This window comes from Peromyscus maniculatus, chromosome 9 (genome assembly GCF_049852395.1).
Source record: "Peromyscus maniculatus bairdii isolate BWxNUB_F1_BW_parent chromosome 9, HU_Pman_BW_mat_3.1, whole genome shotgun sequence".
NCBI classification, from domain to species: Eukaryota; Metazoa; Chordata; class Mammalia; order Rodentia; family Cricetidae; genus Peromyscus; species Peromyscus maniculatus.
Window position 1 is genome coordinate 2,761,232 of NC_134860.1, and position 22,061 is coordinate 2,783,292.

General features: G+C 44.5%; 1 protein-coding gene across 5 annotated transcripts in view; it reads right to left on the bottom strand.

Moving 5' to 3' along the window:
- The window catches only part of Cacna2d3 (calcium voltage-gated channel auxiliary subunit alpha2delta 3), an 854,380-nt gene that overhangs the window by 81,414 nt on the left and 750,905 nt on the right, over positions 1-22,061 (bottom strand). For all 5 annotated transcript variants that reach the window (XM_076544133.1, XM_076544132.1, XM_076544131.1 and 2 more), the window contains 2 exons: positions 2,395-2,456; positions 1,248-1,292 (listed from right to left, as the gene is read on the bottom strand). In XM_076544133.1, coding sequence (XP_076400248.1) covers positions 1,248-1,292; positions 2,395-2,456 — 107 coding nt within the window. The remainder of the gene's footprint in view (positions 1-1,247; positions 1,293-2,394; positions 2,457-22,061) is intronic.

Genomic DNA, 22,061 nt, shown 5'->3' on the forward strand with positions numbered 1-22,061 from the left:
GATATGGTGACTCATATAGTGATCGTGTTATGAGAACAATTTTCCTTTCAAGCTGGCGGCTAGACCACTGGGAACCAAACTTTCTGTTGTTGTTGCTCTAACTCTGTCCTGGACTCTTTTGCATTTATGTTCTTGTTTTCCATTTACCTACTTTTAAAAACTCTACTCCTAACCTATGTTCTCTGAGTTGAAATTAGGTTTGGCAAACGTCCCTGAAATCCTTGTGGTAACCAGAAGAACTGTAAATATTTGACTATAGAGTTTAGTTGATGGATTGACCGATGTGTAGCTAAAGCAGAGAGAGAGAAAGGCGACCTAAGCAGAAGCAAAAAGGCCACCATGATTCAGTCCAATGGCTTAAGACAGTGATACATTAATTTCTTCCATTGCTGACCCAAGTGATTCAAATTCCTCCCTCCAAAGGAGGGGGAGAAGGAAAGGGGAAATGATAGAGAAATGTTAGGTAGAAATAGCTATGTTTGAATGAAAACCTGAGTTCCCCAGGTTTCTGCTCCAGATTTGCAGCTTGCTAATCACATGAAATGAACCAAACCACTTGTTTCTCTCATCTTTGGTTTTCTTCTCTTTCCTTCTACTCCCTTTAATCTCCCTGCCCAGCCCTTTCTTTCTGCCAGGGCCTCACTCTACGGTCCTGGCCGGTCAGGAACTCTCTATGTAGAGCAGACTGGTCTTGAACTTAGGATGCCCCTCCTGCCACCACCTCTTGGATGAGCTCTGGGATTAGAGCCATACACCACCTTGGCCTGCTTTATCTTTGATTATCTTACCTATACATAGAGCCAATAGTTCTCTACCTAGTTCATCTAGTGTTCTGATGGTGGGAAGAAGATGAGGCATGGAGACAAAGCTGTGGGAACCCTAATGGGATTTTTAAATGGAAGTAATGTATATTGCTTCCTGTAAATAAAACACCAATATTCCAATAGCACAGCCCAGGAAATATCTAAAACATATTTCTCTGACTCTTACAACCAAACTGTGTAATTGGGGATGGGGGGATGAGGAACGAAACAAATATCCTCGCTCTCTCGCTCTCTCGCTCTCTCGCTCTCTCGCTCTCTCGCTCTCTCGCTCTCTCGCTCTCTCGCTCTCTCGCTCTCGCTCTCTCTGGAGGCTGGCCCAGGGTGATGCATCAGACCTGGCTCTATCACAGCAGCATTCCTTCTGCAGAATGCACTGTCTAACACTTCCCTTTGGCCAGAAACATGACCAGGAGGCCACCTTACCTCATCATCGCAGCTTATGGAGCATTTGCCATCCAGGGAGGCACACTGTGAGGGGGAAGAGAAAAGGGAACCATGTTACTGGGTCATCCCAGCATTTGCTGCAGCTGCTGCTTAGCTACGGAGAGGTCAGGGCCTGTGATGCAAGTACCAGGTTTCATCCAAAGGGAACGTTTTCAGATGAAACTTGGCTGTACTCTCTAGAGTCCGTATGAATTCAGAATCATAGTATAAAGGACACAATGTGGGGAGGGCTGGCGCTTTTCCATCTCTTAATTTATGTTGTCATTCAACACTGATGATATCTCTCAAAGATCTCAGATCTTTTGGTAACAAAAGATATCATTATGTCATTATTTAATTTAAAACTATTTCTCAATGACTTGAAAAGGAAACTCTTGCTTATGTTCTTAGTTTGTAGTTTCCTATCATATCATAATTTAAGAAATGATAAGCTCTTTGTGCATCCATCTCTGGATGGGTCTCTAGGTCGATTCCCTATTGTGAATAGTGCACATTAAATATGGAATTGCTCATTTGCCTTTTGTGTGCTGATTTCATTTTTGCTTGAAATATACTTCTGACATTTAGAACTGGGCAGATGGAAGCAACTTCGTGGCCTGCCATTTCTGTTCAATACTGGTCAGACACCTGGGATGTCTTAGTTCATAGAGCACAGCAAAGGGGAGGAATGCCCTGGATTTTCCAAGGTGCAATAGCCTCTTGAAGTCCTTTGGCCAGAAAGGCAGATGCATGCTTTGACAAAGCAGGTCATATGGTGGCCTTCTACAATGCAATAAGGAGAGGCACAGATAACTAGCTGAACATGACAACATGATCAGAATAAAGTCACGCTGAAATAACAAAAGGCCCCAATAGGAAGAGAGAAACGCCCTTTGTAAAGTCACCCTCTTGATCTCCTAATTCCAACAGCCCCTAGGAGCAAATCCCCTGCTTTGCCCAGCATGTGGTGTCTAACATGCTGACAGCCTGAATTTCACTGTGAAATGAATGGTAATCTGAGGAGCTGGCAATTCATTTTACAAACAGTCATCAGAAATCCGGCACTGCTGGCCCCAGCTCCCCATATGGAGACACCTGTGTAACAACAGAGCCGCTCATGGCCCGAGAGATGCCCACTGGAACTTACCTGTCTGCTGGCAGTCCAGAACTTTCTCTGGAAGAATTCAAGTTTCATCTGAATGCCTACAGCTGGGGTAGATTATAAAGAAAACAAAGCATCAGCGACCCCTTTACACAACTATTCCAGATTGTCATTGGAAATGATCCATCATGACAAGATCTGACATAGCATACTGGAAAAAACAATAACAGTGAACCATACACCTACACCCTGACAGCTCTGACCTTTCTCCTTGTAGGTAAGGGAGTCTCAAGGGTCCCTGTGCTCAGAACCCAGTCACAAACTGATCTCAGTGTAGGTGTTCTTTATAGTGGTATTACTTCAGTGTGCATTTCTAAATTCCATTTATCTGTAGCCCTAGCACAAGCTGACATTTGTCATTAAAAATATCTAGAATATGTCTTCAGTTCCTTTCTCGGCTATTACTTTCGGGACTCAATACATTCCCCATAGTGTTTTGTTTTTGTTTTTGTTTTTGTTCTCTTAGGTATCACGCCTGAAAGGCAGCAGTCACAGGCTGGCATTGGCAAGGGAGTCACTTTGCTCTGATGTGACTTGGCTTCACTGGCCCTCTAGTGTCCACACCCCAATGCCCTTCTTTGCCCAGGAGATGGAGGGAACACACAGCTCTGGGTGTCTGTGGAAATCTTTCTAAGGCAACAGGAAAGGCTGGCTGCAGTGACGATACTGAGAGGAAAGAAACTTTAGGCAGTGGCATTCGGTGGGACCTTACAACTAGTACATGAACAGGCTTGTCATATTTCCCCCCAGAAAGCCACGTCAGCATAACTCAGAAAGCAAAGCGGTCAGGGCCCCAATCTCATCAGATGGCAATAATACTTTACAGGAGTTCAAAGAATGATTCAACTGGACTGGGCAATGGGGGTGGGGGGTGTTAGCATGTACTCTAGTGTAGTTCTGCACACTGGCCTGGTAGGCAAGGCCTTTCTAGGGTTTGCCATGATGTCTGCACATTGCCTGTGTGCTACTTATCTTTCCTAGATAATAATAGCACCAACAGAAAACACAAGTAGCAAAAAAACAACAGCCAAACAAACAAAACCCTCAAGGGTGATAGTATTGTTAGAATTACAGAGAAAGATGAAAACTATAAGTAAATCATTTTTCATAGTTGGTTCCCAACAGAATGGAATGCCCTGGGGAGCTCTAAGAAAAAGATGCCAGAATATCTTCCTCTCTCTGCCAAGTTCATGTAGCTCACATTTCATGGAGGTGTAAGTGGAGGCATAGTTTTTTATAAAGGTGATTATTATATATACATATATACATACACACACACACACACACACACACACACACACACACACACAAACACACAAAGGATATCTTCTCTGGAGTCTTCAATATCCTGGCTCTACAGATCTACAATGTTCAGTGTTGGGCATCTGGTGAGATCACCAGTTGAGCTGCCCCATCCTAGCCTTGAAGCCAAGATCAATGAATGCCTGAAGGAAGCTGATCTTGGAGTCTGGGGGACATTTGTAGCATTTCCAATACAATCTGTCTTTCAAAATGCCTACCAGGCTAAAGCAGGGTGCGTACGAACACATAGCTGGGATTTGCTCTGTGCACCAGGCGCCAAGGGCTGGATCCTTTACTTCAGAAAGGCTTGGGACAAGAACTTAGGGTTTTATCAAAGTCAGTCAGGAGCAGACAGCAATGGGGTTCGGAGAAGAGGGCCTCAAAACTGCTGTTAGAGCTGGCAGCTGGTGGCTAGGAGGAGCGGGAAGAGTTCCTGCCTTCCGCTTTGTAATTCCCCAGCTGCCCTCCCTGGCACTGAGTAATTCTAATGCCATCTCTTTAGGCCAAGGTCAAGATCATGGCAAGCTGCAATGCGAATTCTCATCCTACAGGACGAGAATACAGGAGTTCCTGAAATAGTCACTCTACGGCAAACTCTCCATGGTGTTTCTCCTTCCAGCAGTCCAGAGGCGTCTAACCCACCCATCAGCTCTTGTGTTTCCCCAGCACTTTCCTGTGTCCTTTCCGAGCACCTCTCCAGCCTCCGGCAGGACCCCTTCTTCACCTCCCTAATGAATCTAGCTGCTCCCTCCAGGGTGTTTATCCATCCCACATACTTGGAGTCTGCTATCATCTGCCTCTGTTGGTCCTGTACCCCATCTCCTCAAGGCAATTTAATCTTCCCTCATGAGTCAGTTCCTCTGCCCCATTAATCATACAGGCAGGCCGACTTTCTCTGATCTCCCTCCAATGAGCTGCATCCTTGCCCTAGGCTTGATGCCCTAACTAAGACACTGCTTCCCTTGCGCACTCTCCTCTGGGCCATGTGGCTACTGTCCAGGGCTCCTAGGATCCTGATGGTAACTTGTCTGCCCAGTTCTACATGGCAATGTTCCTGCTGGTTGCCTTCATGCCAACTCCAGCAGCATAGCCCTGGCTCCCTTTATCACATTTGGACTTTCAGGGTTTTCTTCTAGACTTTTGAATGCTTCTCTATGATTCAGAGACTCATAATCACATTGGTGGGTTGAATTAATGATAAGTTTTTCCCCTGGCCTTCACTGTGCTAAGCTCTCAGTTGGGTACTAATTGAAATGGCTCACTCACCCTGTTAGCATCCTACTGAGAAATAGCTCCACGGTAAGGGCTACACTACCGGCAGAAGCAAAGAATTCTGGGATATGAAGTCCACCAAGGGATCTGTGCTTGTTATGGGAAGGAGATCAAACTCAAGGCAAAATAGGAATCAAGAGGAAATAGGAATCTAAATGAAGGAAACAGCATGGGTAAAGGCAGGGAGCCTTTAAGACCACAGGGCTTTGAGGATTGAGAAGAGTAGGCACAGGGACCTAGGTGTGCATGGAGGGGTTGAATGACAAAAGATCTTAAGTGTTAGTCCAAGGCATGTGAAGACTTTCCCATAGGCTGGGGATTAGCTCAGGGCCAAATCTAGCCCTGTTTTGTAAATAAAGTTTTATTGGAACAGTCATTTGTTTACATACTGTCTGGGCCTATAATACCAAAGCTGAGGGATTACAACAGAGACAGAATGACCCACAAAGCCTAAGCATTTACTATCTGTCCCTTTACTGCAAAAACACTGTTGACATTTGCTGTAGGTACTACTAAAGATATTTACAGAAGCAACGGGACCAGATTTGTATTTTTGAACACCCACTCCAAAGCCTGCCGAACAAACGCCAGGCAAAGGGCCCGAACAGTGGGCAACAGGACAGTACACAAATTTTGGCCAATGGTGCATAGGACTTACTATTTCTTAAGCATGGAAATGATTTAAAGTATAAACCAAACAATAAAAAATAAGGGTAAAACACGAGGCCAAGCATCACTGGGTTTCCTTTGTTTTGCTCCACATGTTTTTCCTTTTCAACTTTTATCAGGGAAAGCATTTTTACCTCGGCAAGTCCATTCCTTGCACCACCCTCCACAACCTAAGTGGAACCTGAGGTATTTCTCATGCCCATCTGTTTGATTCTTTCAACAACATTTCAAGCCCTAACAGTGTATTCTGCTTCAAGTCAGTCTTGCTAATTTAATAAGGAAAACAAGGGCAGAAAATGCTTTAGTGAAACTCAAATCCCAGGGAGAGCGCAGAAAATAAAAACACCATTGCATGGGTTTGAAATTTTTTAGACAGTCCAGAAAATCATGAACATATTGTCCTGGAGTCTGTGGTACTCCTCACTTCCATGTGATTAAAATGTTCCTAAGCTCCTAGCTCACAACCTCCATCATAAGAACCCAGGTTTCTTTTGCATACAACCCTGAACATACCCCCAAACAGTATTCCGTAGCATCCTTCCCAATGTGCCTCCTAAGATGACCAGAAAATACATGGGTAGTCTTCAGAATTCAGCAAAACATCAAACTTATTATCCAGAAGATCCCCAAACCCATTCCTAGGAATACTCAGACATCTCAGGTATGACCATCTCTTTGGATTTGAACTATACCAGTGATGGCTCTTTCAACTCTCATCATCATGACAAGAAGGCTTGGGTACAAACCAGCTCAACACAATACAACTCAGACCTTCCCTGAACATCTTCCTTCCAGACTTTTCTCCTTTCCCAACCTTGTAATTTTCTACCCCCTTTACCCAATTTCATCCTCTATTTCTTGTTTCTGTATCTATCAGAAGCCCAGTAAGTGCTAGGTAGGAGGTATATTGTCAGAAAGATGCAGATACAATAGGCAAGGGCTGGAAGGCTGTGGAGGGCTGGCCAATCATAGAAGAGAACTAACCTTAGACTGGCAGAGGCCATCAGAGGGCATCACTCATGACCACTGGGCTATTAGAATGCCTGTGGTTCATTCATTCTAATACAGGTGCAGGCAGCTACCTCTGGTGCTCTGATTCTGTGCAATCAAAACTGATGGCTGCTGCTGATGTGGCTATTTAAATTAAAAGTGAATACAATTCATCACTGGGCTCCTTAGTTGCATGAGTCACATTTTAGGAGTGCCATAGCTTTGTTAACCCACAAGCTACTGTGGTCAGTATACTAATCTAGAACATTTCACCTTTGCAAAACGTTCTATTGGACAGTAACCAGCAATCACAGAAGGGATGGAAGGTAAAGTTCTAGGAAGGCCTGCCCATATTACCACTTCCTAGAGGTGAGAGAAATGAGGATGGATATGTATGGAAGACTCCAAGAGTTCAGATGAGATAAGTCTTCTATCACGACCCAACTTGGTTCTGCAAAAGGAAGTTGTTAATTATCTTGTGAAAACCCCCAAAGAAATTAATGCAATATGCTCAATATGGCTACCACCCCCAAGATTGATTTATTTTGCTTCATAAAATTTGAGAATACAAATTACATTTCCAGTGCTATTATATTCAAATGCACTCAAGATGAAATCATGCCTGCATCTCATATCATGTTAATAGACACGCATTCAAGGGTAATCTGAAACTCACCAAGTAACAATGTCACATGTAAAATTAGAAATAAAATAACATTTTCATATTGTATTCATTTAGAAATCATTTTCTTCAGGCTTGGCCTCAACTTGCAATCTACCCCTAGGAGCACAAATCCGGTTTATTAAACATTCACCAGGCCTGGCATGAAAGCTCCAACAAACACCCCTGTTTCTAAACATCCCCTGTCCCTCCAGCCATAGAATATGCTCACATGCACTTGGAAGGCTCATCCAGGAGACAGAAAAGCAGTCCCAGCACTGCCAGTGAATTATAACTGAAGTGTGTGGCTGGAGAGTTGTTTGTGAGCCCTGTTTCTAAGTCTACTGCTGTGAGCCTTGAGGTCATCATTTTACTTCTTTTCTCTATAAGGGAGTCTCATTGCCTCATTTCTGGAAGAAAAAATTGTGGGGCAAGGGTAAGACTATAAAACATGAAGTGTGTTAGAGTACTCTCGTGGGATCACACATTGGCAAAATGTGTTTCCAGGCCTTTAATTATCGTCTATTTCAGGACCAATGCACCTTTGATGACAATATATTGAGCCTAAGCAGAAAACCCATCTAAACTGTCTGTAAACTGAAATGTTCTGTAGGGTGTAATATTGGGATGTAAACACTTTACAAAATCACCCAAGCAGGCTCTTCAAGATTACTGAGAGGAATGGTCCACCATGCAGACAATGTCAGCTGCTTCTCTGGAATGGTACATAGTCAGTACAAGGCCAGGTGGGCAGGGCACAGCATTGAAGAGGATTGTTATCACTGGCATGGCCACCATCCACTCTGTGTGTGCCATGGCCATCTATTCAGCCACAGAGAGTTTTAAAGACTTGCGGTTTACTGACAATTGGGGACAATGATGATTGCTTTCTGGCTCACGAGTGGAGTCATACCCTGCAGCTTCCTGTGTTCCCCTGACCACAGACAGAAAAGTTCTAACAGATTTCAACCCATGGCTAGAGGCCCATGATAGGAAGCTGTCTCTTTGTTATAGAAAACAAAAGTGAGTAAAACAATGAATGCAACAGGTGAGGAGGGTTTTCCATACTGCATCTCTCTTGAGAGCAGAACTTTGCTTTCTGGAACCAAACATCTACCTAGGTTTTCTCCTCTAGAAAAACAAGCCCCTTGCTGGTCAGATTTCTCAAGCAAAGTGATGGCTAGTGTGAATGCTGGTTAAAATCTCCTATCCCGTTCCAGCCCACACTTTGACAGTATCCCTGAATTGTTCTTACTTGGTCCACAATGGCAAAGATTGCTAGATGTTATAGGGGGAAAAAGGCCAGGCATACTGGGGTTCCAACTTGCCTTAATTAACAGTCCACTGTAATAGTTGTTAGCCAAGCCACATTTGTTTAAATGTTTTCTTCTGTTTGTTTTCAAAACAGTTCATTGCAAGTAGAACTAACAAGGAATTGGAATGTCACTTCTTTGGAATAGTTCACAATTAACCCAGGCTTCGGAAGAAGGCCCTTAGTGGCACTGGAGTGTTGAAGGAGAGATCACTGACCTTCGCTGCATCTGTGCAAGTCCATTCTAGAGGTCTGAGGATGTCCAGGGAAAGGACTTCGCACAGGAATACCAACTGAAAACTGTAATGTGAATTATGACATAGCTCATCTGCAAAGTATTTCATGTGAAGACTTTAATGAATCACATGATGGAATGTCGGGCAGAAAAAGACAACTGAAATCCTGGGACTAATTTGGGTGAAACTGAGAACAGAGTATCCTTGCTAAGTTAGGGGGTGGGGGGTTAGGGGGGTGGGGGGCAGCTGTTCTACTGTCCCCCTGGATGTCAGGCTGACAAACCCAAAGACTTTCTTAAAACATTGTAAGTGAGAGAGACCAAGTAGCAACGGCCTTTAGAAAAATACAGACCAAAGTAGTATGTGTTCATCGTGATCTTGGTAAAGTCTGGGAACTCATCTTTAAAGCAAGGCCTTATTTCAGAAACAAGGGGGGAAATCTCATAGCAGCAGACACCCCACATATTTTAGTTGATATCAAATGAAGAAATAGGAGGATAAAAGGGGAGGAGGTACTTTGAATATTAGCTCCCTTACCAAAGGCATAGTTCACTTCAGAAGTACTCCCTGTGGTATGTGGGAGGTAAACTTTCTCATACTGTACAGTAATTCTTCTAAAGAACGAAGAGCTACATGATGTACGTCTTTGCTGAAAAGGAGGGAGGAGGAATGGGTTGCCTTGTTATCTTTTGATTGACAAGATGATGGTGGAGGATTTTCTTTGAAGAGTCATAGCTGTAGAAGTCTGTTTTAATCTAGAACTTTCTCAACCTACTGTCTGAGCCTGGCTTCTGGGGACATACAGAGGAAGGCCAGGTGTCTTGGCTCACACATCTCTTTTATGACCACTTTTCACTCTAGTCAGAGTTTCTTAGGAACAGTCACCTTTTGTAAAGTCTAATAAATGACAATTATACATGTTTCCTCCATTTGGGTTCTAATTACTTGACTGAATCAATGTTGAAAAGAATTAACAGGACTTGTGGAATGGAATAATAATTTTTCTTTACCCCCGAGGTAATCTGGAAGCATTTTCCAGACTTCATTTGAAGAAACCTATATTCCCCCAGCTTTCCAAGGCTGCTGGACCTGGCATCAAATGGTTTTTGTCAGATCATTTTATGCTCACAAAACTCTTCAAATAATATGATTTCAATAAAGATTTCAAGGCAATACATTAAGAGTTGATTCGCATCCCTTCACCCTTTCAGAATAAAACACTTAAGCCTCAGGTTTCATTGTATTTTAATCGGGACTACACAAATCATTGCCTATTAAGAAAATTATAAGCTCCATATTATAGGTCCCTAGTTAATAATTCTTATTAGGTCGCCACCTAATAACATTCACTAAAGACATTATAACAAAATCAGGGGTCAAATTTCTAAATTTTCAAAACCCATAATAGAAAGGCCACATACACTTGCCAAACACCTCGGAGCTGAACGTTTGTTACTGTGTTTAATACAAAGCAACAGTAAAAATATTCTCATGGGCTGCTTACAAGGCTGGGGGGATGGCGCAGTCCTCCAATTTGAAAGCTCGTGTTACAGGACATGTAGAAGGGAAGAGGAACTGACCAGACACTCAGCTCCCGGGGGAGACTCGGGCCCACTGCACAGCTGCCAAGCTCTGGTTCCCTTTAGGGATGTGTGGGAACTTGGGGTCCACCCCATGCTCAGTGGGTGGAAAGGGAGTCCTAGGCCTTGGCTCAGCTTCGCACCTTGTAGATGCCCCCAAGTTGTTGATGCTGCAGCAGAATCTGCAAATCTACACTTACTAGAAAAGAAATCGCAATGTGAATACTGCATAGAATTGCCAGATAAAATATTTTGGATTGCTAAATCTGGTAACCAGAACCCACCCGAGGGTCACACGGCACAACTGCAGGTGACCTGCAGAGGCCTCCATGGCAATCTTAACCCTGGGAGGGTTGAGATAGTTTGCATCTGCAGCCTAACTCGGAACACAACTCCCATGATGTAAATAGTTGTTCCACAAAATAAAATTCTTATCCAGAGAGATAAGTTATATATATATAACGAAATGTATCCCAAATTGCTATATCCGAACAGCAGACTGATATAACAGCACTCCTTATTAAGATAATAAGATAATATGGCTTGACTGGGAAACTGCTTATTTTTAAATAACTATTGCTTTACCAAGATTCCAGAAAGGCTTACCTGTCTTGAAATATCCCTACTACTGTTGGTGATCCTGGACAGATTCTCAAACCCTTTAATATTTGCTCCCTCTTTCAGATACAGCAAGGGTATTAAGGTATGTTTCTACTGTGGAAGTGAGTAGTGACACTACCACCACTACTACCAAGGAACAAGTGGACTGTTGGAGCCACAGCATATTTTGATGTCATGGTCAATAGTTCCACCAGGTTAAATTTCCTTTGTAACATTCATCAAGAGCTAGCATTAAGTTACAGCATGCATCATTTACTATTTTGATTCTCTTCACCATCTATTTGAGGCTTGAAGTTGTGGTTGGAGAAAATCTGAGTCAGAGAGGCAAGAACTTCAGCAAGGTAAACACAAGAGGATGCAAGGCTCAGCCTTTGTGTCTATGCTCTCCAGTGTGGTGGAGATGGGAGCACCTGTGTTTTTCCCGGAAAACATCAGAGACATTGATATTGGGCAAGATACTATGCCATCTCCTGCCCTTTCTAACACATGCAATAAACCTGAAAGCTCAAGAAACTTAGCATGGTAAATTCGAGCATGCATTTGCTTCTGAATAAATTAATGTATGCAACATTTTCCAGTGCTCAGCAGTCGTATCTTCATATTCTGTGAGACACTCCATAATGAAAATTAGTTTACAGATCAGGCTATGGAAACACAGGGGCTAAGGAGATGGCTCAGCACTTAAGAGTACTTGCTGTGCTTTCAGGGGACCTGAGTTTGGTCCCAACACCCACACTGGGTAGTTCACAGTCTAGTTCTAGGGGACCCAACCATCTTCTGGTCTCCATGGCCTCCTGCACACATGAGGTGCACACACAATCATGTACACACATATTCACATAATCAATATATCTTTTTAAAAATTGATAGCACATAATAGTAGTAGTATTACTAGAATTTTATTTTTGAGACAAGGTCTTGCTATGTAGCACTGGCTAACTTTGAACTTCTAATCCTTCTGTCTCAGTGCCCTGAGTGTTGAGATTTTAAGTGTGTGTCCCCTTCTCTGATTAATACACTAATTAATATTGTTAACTAGTTAATTAACAATATTAACTGTTAATTAATTGTTAATAGGCATTCTATTACATGTCGGGTGTTAACCAGAGGCATTAGATACCTCATTGCCAAACCTCAGGAGGCCTGTGGAGGAAGACTATTGCTCTCAGCCATAAGAGGCTCTAAGAAAACCAAGGATCACAGAAGAAAGTCATGTGTAGAAGAAACCCTTAGACAAGAACGTGGTCTTCATTCTTGAGTTCTTCATCCAACACAGTCAAAGATAATGACCTGGATGTTTGACATATGGTCAGTACTTTCTGTATTCATCACATAAGATGCAGATTGCAGGTATCAGCAAAAATCATCTGCATTCTCCATTGTTTAAGAATCAAAAATTCTCATGGCACTTATCTAAACATTCAAGTTGAATTTGACTTGTTCAGGTCTTGTTGCTGGCTTCTGTGACTTAGCCATGATCTTGACATTACTCTGAGAACTATCAATGGAATATAAAAGCTTATGTAACTCTTCCTTAAAGAGACAGGGCCACCATCATGGGTGGAAATCCACAATAACCCAGTAAGCAGGAGTAAGGAAGATGGAGAAAGCATTTTAGGTCAGATGTAAAATCCTAAGCTGGAAAGGGAATGGCGCTTTGGAGAAGTCAAGTCCATCTGTGTGCTGACGCAAGTGACAAAGTTGAATGTCCCTAGTTTTTACAAGACACGGACCAGGACTTAATAAGGAAGTGTAAACAAAGCTGGTGATCATTCTGGAGCTAGCCTGTCATCAGCAGAATTGCCTTCTTGGTGGTGGGTCAACAATACTATCGTTTTCTGTCTTTATCCAGAATCTCCATTTCATTTACCATGGAAAGGATGACTACACCACATTCAGCCGAAGGAACGGTATGTATGTATGAGCTGGGCCTGCTTCCCTCTGGCCATCCAGATTCTCCAAAGTCAAACACCTGGGTGGCAGATGTGTCCAGGCGCAACAGACCCTCCCAGAACAGCTGCACACAAGGTGACTGAGTCTGGAGGGTGGGGGGAATTGGGATACATTTACAAGAGGGACAGGCAGTGCTCTGGAGTAATCAAGCAGGCTTTCCCAAATTTCCTGGAATCTCAGGACCTTGGGATGTTTGGGAACCAGTCCTGAAGTGATGGATACTAGTTTTGTCCCTTAGTTTAACCAGGCAGATGCAGAGACTGGAAAAGCCATCTCCTGTCATTAAGACATTGCTCCCAAACACATGCTTGGCAGCCTGAGGGACTTTTCTCAGAGTTCCTCCAACAGTCTGTACTAGGAAGGTCTCCTGAGGTGGGCTGTGGGGCAAGGATGGGCCTTCCCTTTTGAGTGACAGGCAAGTTTGAACCCTTGTAAGCAAGGACTACACCTAAGAGCTCAACAGACAGAGCCCTTAGGAATGAGTAGGTTGTCTATGTCCCCCAACTCCGATCTTCTTTCATTCTGCAAGGGATTCCCTAGAGTATCAGAGGCCCAAGCGACATGAAATAAAAACAGAATAAACGAAGGAATAAGCAAATAGAGAGGGCAGTCCAGCCATGAGGCAGTTAACCAGCTTCCTTCATGCTTTCTTCAGGGATGAGAGTTGGAACCACAGTTGTTACCAGCATTCTTTTCCCAGAGTTTCCTGGCACCCTCTGGCTCTTCTCCATTCCCTGAACTAAAGCATTCCAGGCCTCTGGCCTCCGGGAAGGGAAGACACAGAGAAACTCAGAGGCCAAAGGAACAAAATCTGGGGGTTTGAGTCTTTAAAGCTGAGGCCCTAAGGAACCTCAAGACAGGAGAGAAAACGGAGGAGCTACATGGGCCCCTTCGTTATTCCCCACACAACCTCCGGTCTCTGCCAAGATTGCTGGGCAAGAATGGTAACTTGGGCTGGAAAGGAAGAACTCCAAGGGTAGCTAAGGAGCTGGCAGATCTAAGGGACAGATGTGTGTCATGTTGTGCCCACTTCCCACTGTGAGATGGTGCTTGCCCTCTAGAACTCACACTCAGGTATCAGTGCTGGAAGGTACCACTACCCCTGGGCTTCCTCTCCACCATCCTTGCTATTGCTGGACAGGAGACAGTCTCCCAGAGTCCCCAAACAGACAACTCAGCAGCAGCAGGAGGCTCCCTGCCCAGCAGGCTTGCCATGATGAGGCCCCAGAATTGCCAAGTGACTCTAGGGTGACAGTCCCTGGAATGAGGTCCCTGTGTATGGATTGATGACAAAACTCCAGCTGGGCCTGGGTGACTCAAGAAACGCATGTATGACTGGATGATTAAAGGGCTCTCTTCCCCCTGTAGCTTTGGATAAGTCTTGGAGGAAAAAGAAGAAAGATCCTGAATTCACTGAGAGTACATACCATCAGAACGGCAGAGGCTTCAGAGAGAAGTAAAACAGTGCAGATGGAGGTGCACTGAATGTACACTTGGAAGGTACATGGTCATGGTCATGGAATTCTTAAGTACAGTGGGTGACCCAAGAGAGGACTCAGACAAGTCCAAGGCCCTTTCCCATGTCCTTCCCATGATCCTAAAAGAGACCCGAGGGCTATGGCTCTGAGCTTTGAGTTCCCGACAGACTGTGATCCCGCTAAGCTGCAAAGGAAGCAGAGGCACATTCCTACTGCTGGACCACATGTCCACAGACATGCAAAGGAAACAACAGATCCAACAGCTTAAACCCTGCTGTTTCCATGGCGACAAGACCTTTGGCTGGGGACAACAATCTTCAAAAGAGAAAAGACTGTAGGTACCCAGCTATTCTAAGAGGTGATTTTGAGAGAATGTGGTTTCCTCAGAGCCCCGTTGTAATGACTGGCACATGCTATCTATCCGTGGACTACCTGACGACTGTGTAACAGAGCCCCAGCTGTATTCAAGGTTTCTCAACCAAGCCTGGATGTTCCACGAGAGGGGGAAAGTAGAAACATCTTAAAATGTCACTATACCTTGCAAATTTAGCACTTTCTTCTTTTTAATAAAATAACATTTTTACCAATTCTTTGAGAATTTCATGTTCATAGCAGATCATGGACCTTGATCACATTCACCTACCACTGCTCACTTTCTGAGTTATCATCTACACCTGTTTCCTTGTGGTAGTGCATTAACAAATAGTACTGAGAGTTTGTAAGACTTAAGAGTCCCTGGAGCAATGTGTCTCAACCTGTGGGTTATGATGCCTCTGGGGGCTGAATGACCCTTTCATGGGGGCTGCATATCAGATATACTGCATACAAGATATTTATGTTACGATTCGTGACAGTAGCAAAATTACAGCTATGGAGTAGCAACAAAAATAATTTTATGATTGGCAGTCACCACAACACGAGGAATATGTTAAAAGTTCGAAGCATTAGGAAGGTTGAGAACCGCTAGCCTAGAATCTTCATAGGCAGACACTGATCATGTCACCTTTATCTTCCAGTTGAGGACATGGAAGTGTCTGAAGGATTGAGCTGGAGGATGGATGACTGATGCTTCCCATCTGGAAGGCTTCTTAGTGAGAAGTGGACCTGGACATACAGGTGCAAGAGATAAGAAAGTGCTAGTCCCTTAGACATGGGAAACAGTATTCCCTTAGTGCCTACCATGGGCAAGTCAGGGCTGACGGAATCATCATACTTAACTGTTCAGGAATCCTCAGGGGGTAAACTCGTTTCTTCTTTTTGAAGAAAACGTAGGGGGATTGGGAGATGGCTCAGTTGGTAACACATAAAGACTTGAGTTCAAATCCCCAGCTGGGTATAGCAGCCATGTCTATAACCCTAGTGCTGGAGTGTGGAATCAGAAGAATCTAGAGCTCATTGGCCAGCAAGGCTAGCCTATCAGTGAGCTTTAGGTTTAGTGAAAGATTCTGTCTCAACACAAAAAACAATGGGAGTAAATGGGAGAAGACTTTTGATGTCATATCCTCTAATATCTACATGTCTACACACACACACACACACACACACACACAAAGGTAGATCACTGAGTGACTTAATCAGGGCCCCAAAGATCCAAGGACTTGGAGGAATCAGGAATTGAGCCATGAACCTGACTGAAGGGGCTGCTCATTTTCTCCCATTCCTTTGGTTCACAGCAGGGGGTTTGCATCACTCTCTAAGAAGCTGCTTTGGAACTTGGTGGTGATGTTCTTGTCAGTGTTTAGATGACCCACAATCCATGGGTCAGTAAAATGATTCTATGTGCCTGGTGGCTTCAAGCACACTGTCTGTGGCCAAAATGCTTGGAAATAGGATCCCGATCTGAGCCCTGGATCAACTCTGATTCACATACAGAAACAAAGTATGTGTTCCGGTGTGTGAGCAAGAACCAGGTCTATTTTTCTTCATCTAGAGGTTTACTATCAAGGGTGTGATGGACTCAGAGCATCTACCACAGAGAGGAAGGATGGCTTCTGACTACTCCACTCTGCCTTCGCCGGCTCTAATGTCTAAGATATTTACATATTAAGACATCTGCTATAAGTTATTATCTTTGTATTTCTTACAAAGATATTACAGTTGGGACATTGCGTAGATTATTTTTGGTGGCATACTGGAAAATAGTTATATTTTATATTAATTTCACCTTGAAATATAGCCAACATATTCCATATTATTAAAAGAAAGGAATGGTACTGAGTGGGATAGGATTGGGAACTGCCCAACTTCAGCATCCCCTCTACCACTGTGCCCTTACTTTTCTGCCCTCGCTCCTTCTTGCCTGAGGCTCAGCTCTCCAGGTCCTAGCTTGGAGCATAAACCTGGCTTCAGCAAACCTTACACGCAGGCATGGTTCTTCTGCGCTTCTCTCTCATTTCTCTTGATTCTGTTCAAGGTATAAGAAGGATGTCGGCGTCTGAGGCACAGCTCAGTTGATGATAACTGTCTCATCTCAGAGCTGAGTGGGAAAGGAGAAGATCCTTTTGTGCTTAGAGAACCCCAGAATTGTGAGGGGACCCCTTCCTGGGGGGTCACATCACAGTAGAGAGCCGAAGAGTTCAGCCCTGCTGTGGCACATTGACCCTATCAGACAGTTTTGCCTCTGAATGGCCAGCAGGTTGGGGAAAGGTAGAGAGCCTTGAAAACTCTGTCTTCCATAAAGCACCTTCGTTATTGTTGTCAGCACTTTGGCCATTGCCTTGAGAGATGAGGGGGTGGGGGATGCTTTGCAGTTTCGTGGCATCCACTAGTCCCCTGAAATAAAGAGGGCCACTGAGAGTAAAGGAGTGAGCAAGGAACAGAGCTGCCAGTAGATTAAAAGGGGCCTTTGTAGTGGCTACATCTGTACAGTAAAATGAATCTCTCTCAGCGCTAAAACAACATCTACATTCATTTGGGCCAGAGCCACATTCAGAATTTGAAAAATCTGACAAACATTGCTTCAGCATGTTAAAGTCTGCCAGCTCACAAGACAAGAAAGTGACTCCAGCCGCCATGTAGAAACACCCCTGGTTCCCCATTTTTCACTCCGGACTCCCATTTTCCAGCTTCACTTGAAAGAAAAAGATTTCGCCCTTTCTTCAGGTGCCAACCTCTCAGCGTAGCCCTGAAGTGGGCAGCAAATTGCCCTCAGAGGTGGAAGACTTCAAGAGGAATTCCGTTCTTTCCCCTAGAGGAAGCCGCTGGAGACTCTGCATGCCCGATAAAGCCTTTAATAGCTAGAGAAACACAATTTGGGGTGGCCCTCGGGTAGACTAGACATGAATAATGCCTCATAAAAATAATTACTTCTACCCAGAGTACACACGCCAGAGGAGCTTGGTGGGGGCCGTCTCCACCGAGCAAATGGAATCTTCCACCCAGGAAGCTTTCAACAGGGCAGAGTCATCTGCGGCAGGGATTATATTCACATCTTTGGAGTGTGGCCCTCCAAAACCAGTGCTGGAATTTTCTGAGGTCTTGGTTAAACCACACTGGGAGGTTTGTAGGATAGCTGTTTGTAAGTGTGCAGCATAATCAGGTCTGAAATGACCAATTTACATATTGATGATGGTGACAAAGGACGCTAGCTAACCCTAGGGCAGTCCACGGAGCTGTGGCACAGACGGGGAATGGGTGAAGCCGAAAGCTGGAGCGCACCATTGGTCCCAGCCTACTTATTGCATCAGCCAGCAGCTAGAGGTGTGCAAAGATCAGCAGCTTGCCGGAAAGGCTTCAGAGATAGCTCCAACTCTGGCTGGATAGGGAGAGCAAATGCATGTTGCTGTCTGGGGACATAGATTCCTTTATTTGAGTGCCTCTTCATTCTTACAGACACCCCACCATTCCCTTTAGGAGATGATATGCCTACAGTTTCAGTTCATGAGGGCCACTGTAGCATTAACTCTTTATCCCCAAGGCACAGGGATTCATCCTTCCTTCTTCTGCCCCCAATAGGCACTGACCTGAGCCATGCTAATGAGAATCAGCTCTGGGACTCTCAGTTGAAACTTTAGGGCATACAAAAGAGCTCTTTTTCCTATTGACTTTTGCCAACTACATTAAGAGGGTCAGCTGAGAACATGGCTGACACAAGGAAAGTGGAACAAGAAACCGGGAGCCTAGGTGACTTCTGCCGTGTCCTAGATCCAAATGTACTGGACACTAGATGAAGCTTTGGGTTTTTGCTTTGTTTTGTTTTGCTTTAGTTATGAGAAACAGTGTCCACCTACTTCAGATACCTTCAGAAACAATTATTTCCTTTTAATGGACTGAGATTTACTTAAGCTAATTTGAACTTGGTTTTTTGTTGTCTGCTGTGGATAGCATTCTGGCATACTCAGCTGTGGTCTAGGTTGGTGGCTTCTCCTCACAGGAGAAGGGCAAATGTGATGGCTAATGACAGGTGTGGTATGGGAGGCTGGTTTATGGCATGCATGCCATCTTTCTTATTTCATGGCAAGTATCCATGAATACTGGTGCACCTTTCTAGGCAGCCTCAATACCCTCCCAATGCGAGCACCAGGAGACCATGGTACCATCAATGGGCCAAGGTGGCTGAGCACATGCTATTTCACATGGCACAACCTTTTCAGGGACGTGGGTGGTGCCTTCACATCCACCAGCGTGAGATGTGTAGGCTCTTTCTCCTCTCTAAGTAACTCAGTGAAGAGAGCAAGCATTGGGCTGGAGAGATGGCTTAGCAGTGAAGAACACTTGTTGCTTTTTCCGAGGATCCAGATGTGATTGCCAGCACTAACATAGTGGCTCACAATCACCTGTCACTCCAATCCCAGGAGGTCTAACGTCCTCTTCTAGCCTCCAGGGGAACCAGGCAATCATGTGGTGCACAGAATACATGTAGGCAAAATATCCATACTCATAAAAACATATAAATCTTTTTTTTTTAAAGAGGCATACATGTGTATTTTCAAGAAGGGATTGTTTGCTAAACTTTACAATGATGACGACCAGAAATCTTTCACTTTTTCAAAAAGTAGATAATGAGGTGGCACATTAAGGGACCACTTGGTTTCATGGCTTTCATGAGTCACCCTCAATTGACCATATACCTAAGCTTTTCCGGACACAAAGGTTCCTATTTCTTTTCCTAGGCAGGAGAGTCAAAGGCATGAGTGCTGGGTAGTGGAGGAGCAAGGATAAATGCTTTGTGACGTGGGGTCATTGGGAGGTCTAGAATACTCAGTGGGTGGTATTCAACTGGACCTTACCACCTTCTCCATAGGTGGTCTGCCTTGCATTGAAGAAGAGAGGCTAGGCTTTCATTTCCCAGAACCATCCCGTGTGTGGCTCCCGATCAGGATCAGAGCTTGCCAATGAGAGGTTAGTGCTAACTTTAGAAAGCATCAAAGAGATTTGAGACCATGCTGCTCTGGGGGCAGTGCAGGCAGATGTGTTGGCAGATGTGCGACCTGAAGGTTTAAAGGAACTCTCCATTACATTCTTGAGAACTACCTGTACAGATTCTTCCAAACCCACCTCCCCTCATCATTCATGGATTGTGAAAGCTCCTCACTCCCTGTTCAAAATTAGTGTGCTTGGAACACAGAACAGAGCTTCTGTTCTAAGGCCCAGGGCCTGAGTGACAGAGTCCGGACTTCTTGCTTTCATTGGGTAACACCACACCAAAGAGTCCTTCATATGCTGCCAAGTCTCAGCTATCTCCACACTGTAATTCAATTGATTCCAGTGCCAGGCCATCTTGGTGATCCCTATAGTCAGAGTGCTGTGGATCTGAACTACAATCCTATAGACCTGATGTTAGATGTCCTCCCGAACAACAGGATCCCAGCCACATCCTTAAACTTCTCCCTCCCTATCTGGCTACAGCCTCTGGTTCTTCTTGCTTTCTCTTAGGGTTGCACGAGCACTTGAAAGATGAAGCCACCCCTTCCTGTTTCAAAGTCTACTGACAAAGCCAAGAGGCAGCACAGAACTATTGTGGGCTCAGGATCAGAGTCCAGCATTCCCACTTACCGGCCACGGAAGGAATTTGGGCAAGTCATTTAATATCCCCCCGGCTCAATTTTAAAGCTGAGATGATAAAGTGAGATCAAGAAGAGTGTCTGGCACACAGTAAAAGCCCAGTAATGGTTATCTTTGGTATTATAGCATTTTCTCAGAATGCAAGATCACTTTCCTTCAGGGGTTCCAGAAAAGAATAATGAGGACCCTTCAGTCTGCCAGCGTCAGTAATCGCCTTTTCCAAACCCAGCACCATGTTCCCAGATCCATGTGGGCCTCTAAGAACTCTCTCTCATTGGCTCACCCCACTGTCTCTCACCAGCTGCTCCAATAACAGGCCACAGCAGTCCTCTTTAAATTGCTACAGCTCACACCAGCCAACAGCAATGCATAACTCCCTGCCGAAGGCTGTCCAGGTAACTAGTCATCTGAGATGGACTCTGGTCACAGGAAGATCATTTTTCCATGCAGCTTGTCTGGTTTTGTCTACAGAGTCCTGGAACTGCAGATAAATATCTCTAGCACGGGAACTCTGTGCCCTCAGAATAATCTCAGCCCAGGACTAAACAGTAAACAACCACTACTTCCCACACTGTGTTTCTTGCTTTTTTATGTCTTCCTGTGTTCCAAGTGTTTATGGAAGGAAGAGCTCCCCTTCATCCAGTGGGGAAGAGAGCAAAGCAGGGTACTTTTGCAATGTGGGCAAAGCACGTGCTCCCTGCCATTCCCACAGAGGTCCGCCATCCCCATCATGACATCTTATGTGGATAAGCTCCCTTCACCTTATTGTTACATCTGCTTTTCCGTTTTTCCAAACCTGCAGAAGAGCTACTAAGAAGGCCCACTTTCTGGTCTCAGTGGTTCCCCACATCATAACTACCCTTGGCTCTTCTTCCTCTGTTACTTTCTCGCAAATGAGGACCTTCTTAGCTGGGGACCCAGTGAAGGGTATGACAGCTTACATGCTCCTAGGGGCTTAGATTCTATTAAGAGGCAGAGACATTAAGCAGCCAATGACCTCTGTGAGTGGTTGGAAAGATGTGGATGTACTTAGATAGTATGTGAGCATGAAAAGGGAACCTCAGCAAACTCCTGAGGATCATGGGGCAGTGGCTTTTAATCTGAAGCCTGGAACTGCAGGATAAGCCTTGATAGGCAAAGCCTTACCATTCACATGAGGGCTGTGCCCCCAGGAGGACAGTTGCAGAACAAGAAGCTTTCAGTAGAAACATTTAAACATGAAGAGCCTTTTCTGCAGCTTAGCATTGAAGGAACCTAGAATGGGACCTGGGACACGTTTCCTTGGGTGTGGTAAAGGACACTGTGTGGGGCAGGGGTGGGAAAAGAGCCAGGTCTGTTGTCAGAAGTTTTCTTGTGTCCTGATCGGGACAAATCTCTCCCACTCACATCCGCCAAGTAAACACACAGAGGCTTATATTAATTAAAACTGCATGGCCATAGCTCAAGTCTTATGCTAGCCAGCTCTTATATCTTAAATTAGCCCATAACTATTAATCTATGTATAGCCACATGTTCCGTGACTTTACCTGCATCCCATTACATGTTGCTCCTTGGGCAGATTGCTGGCAATTCTTC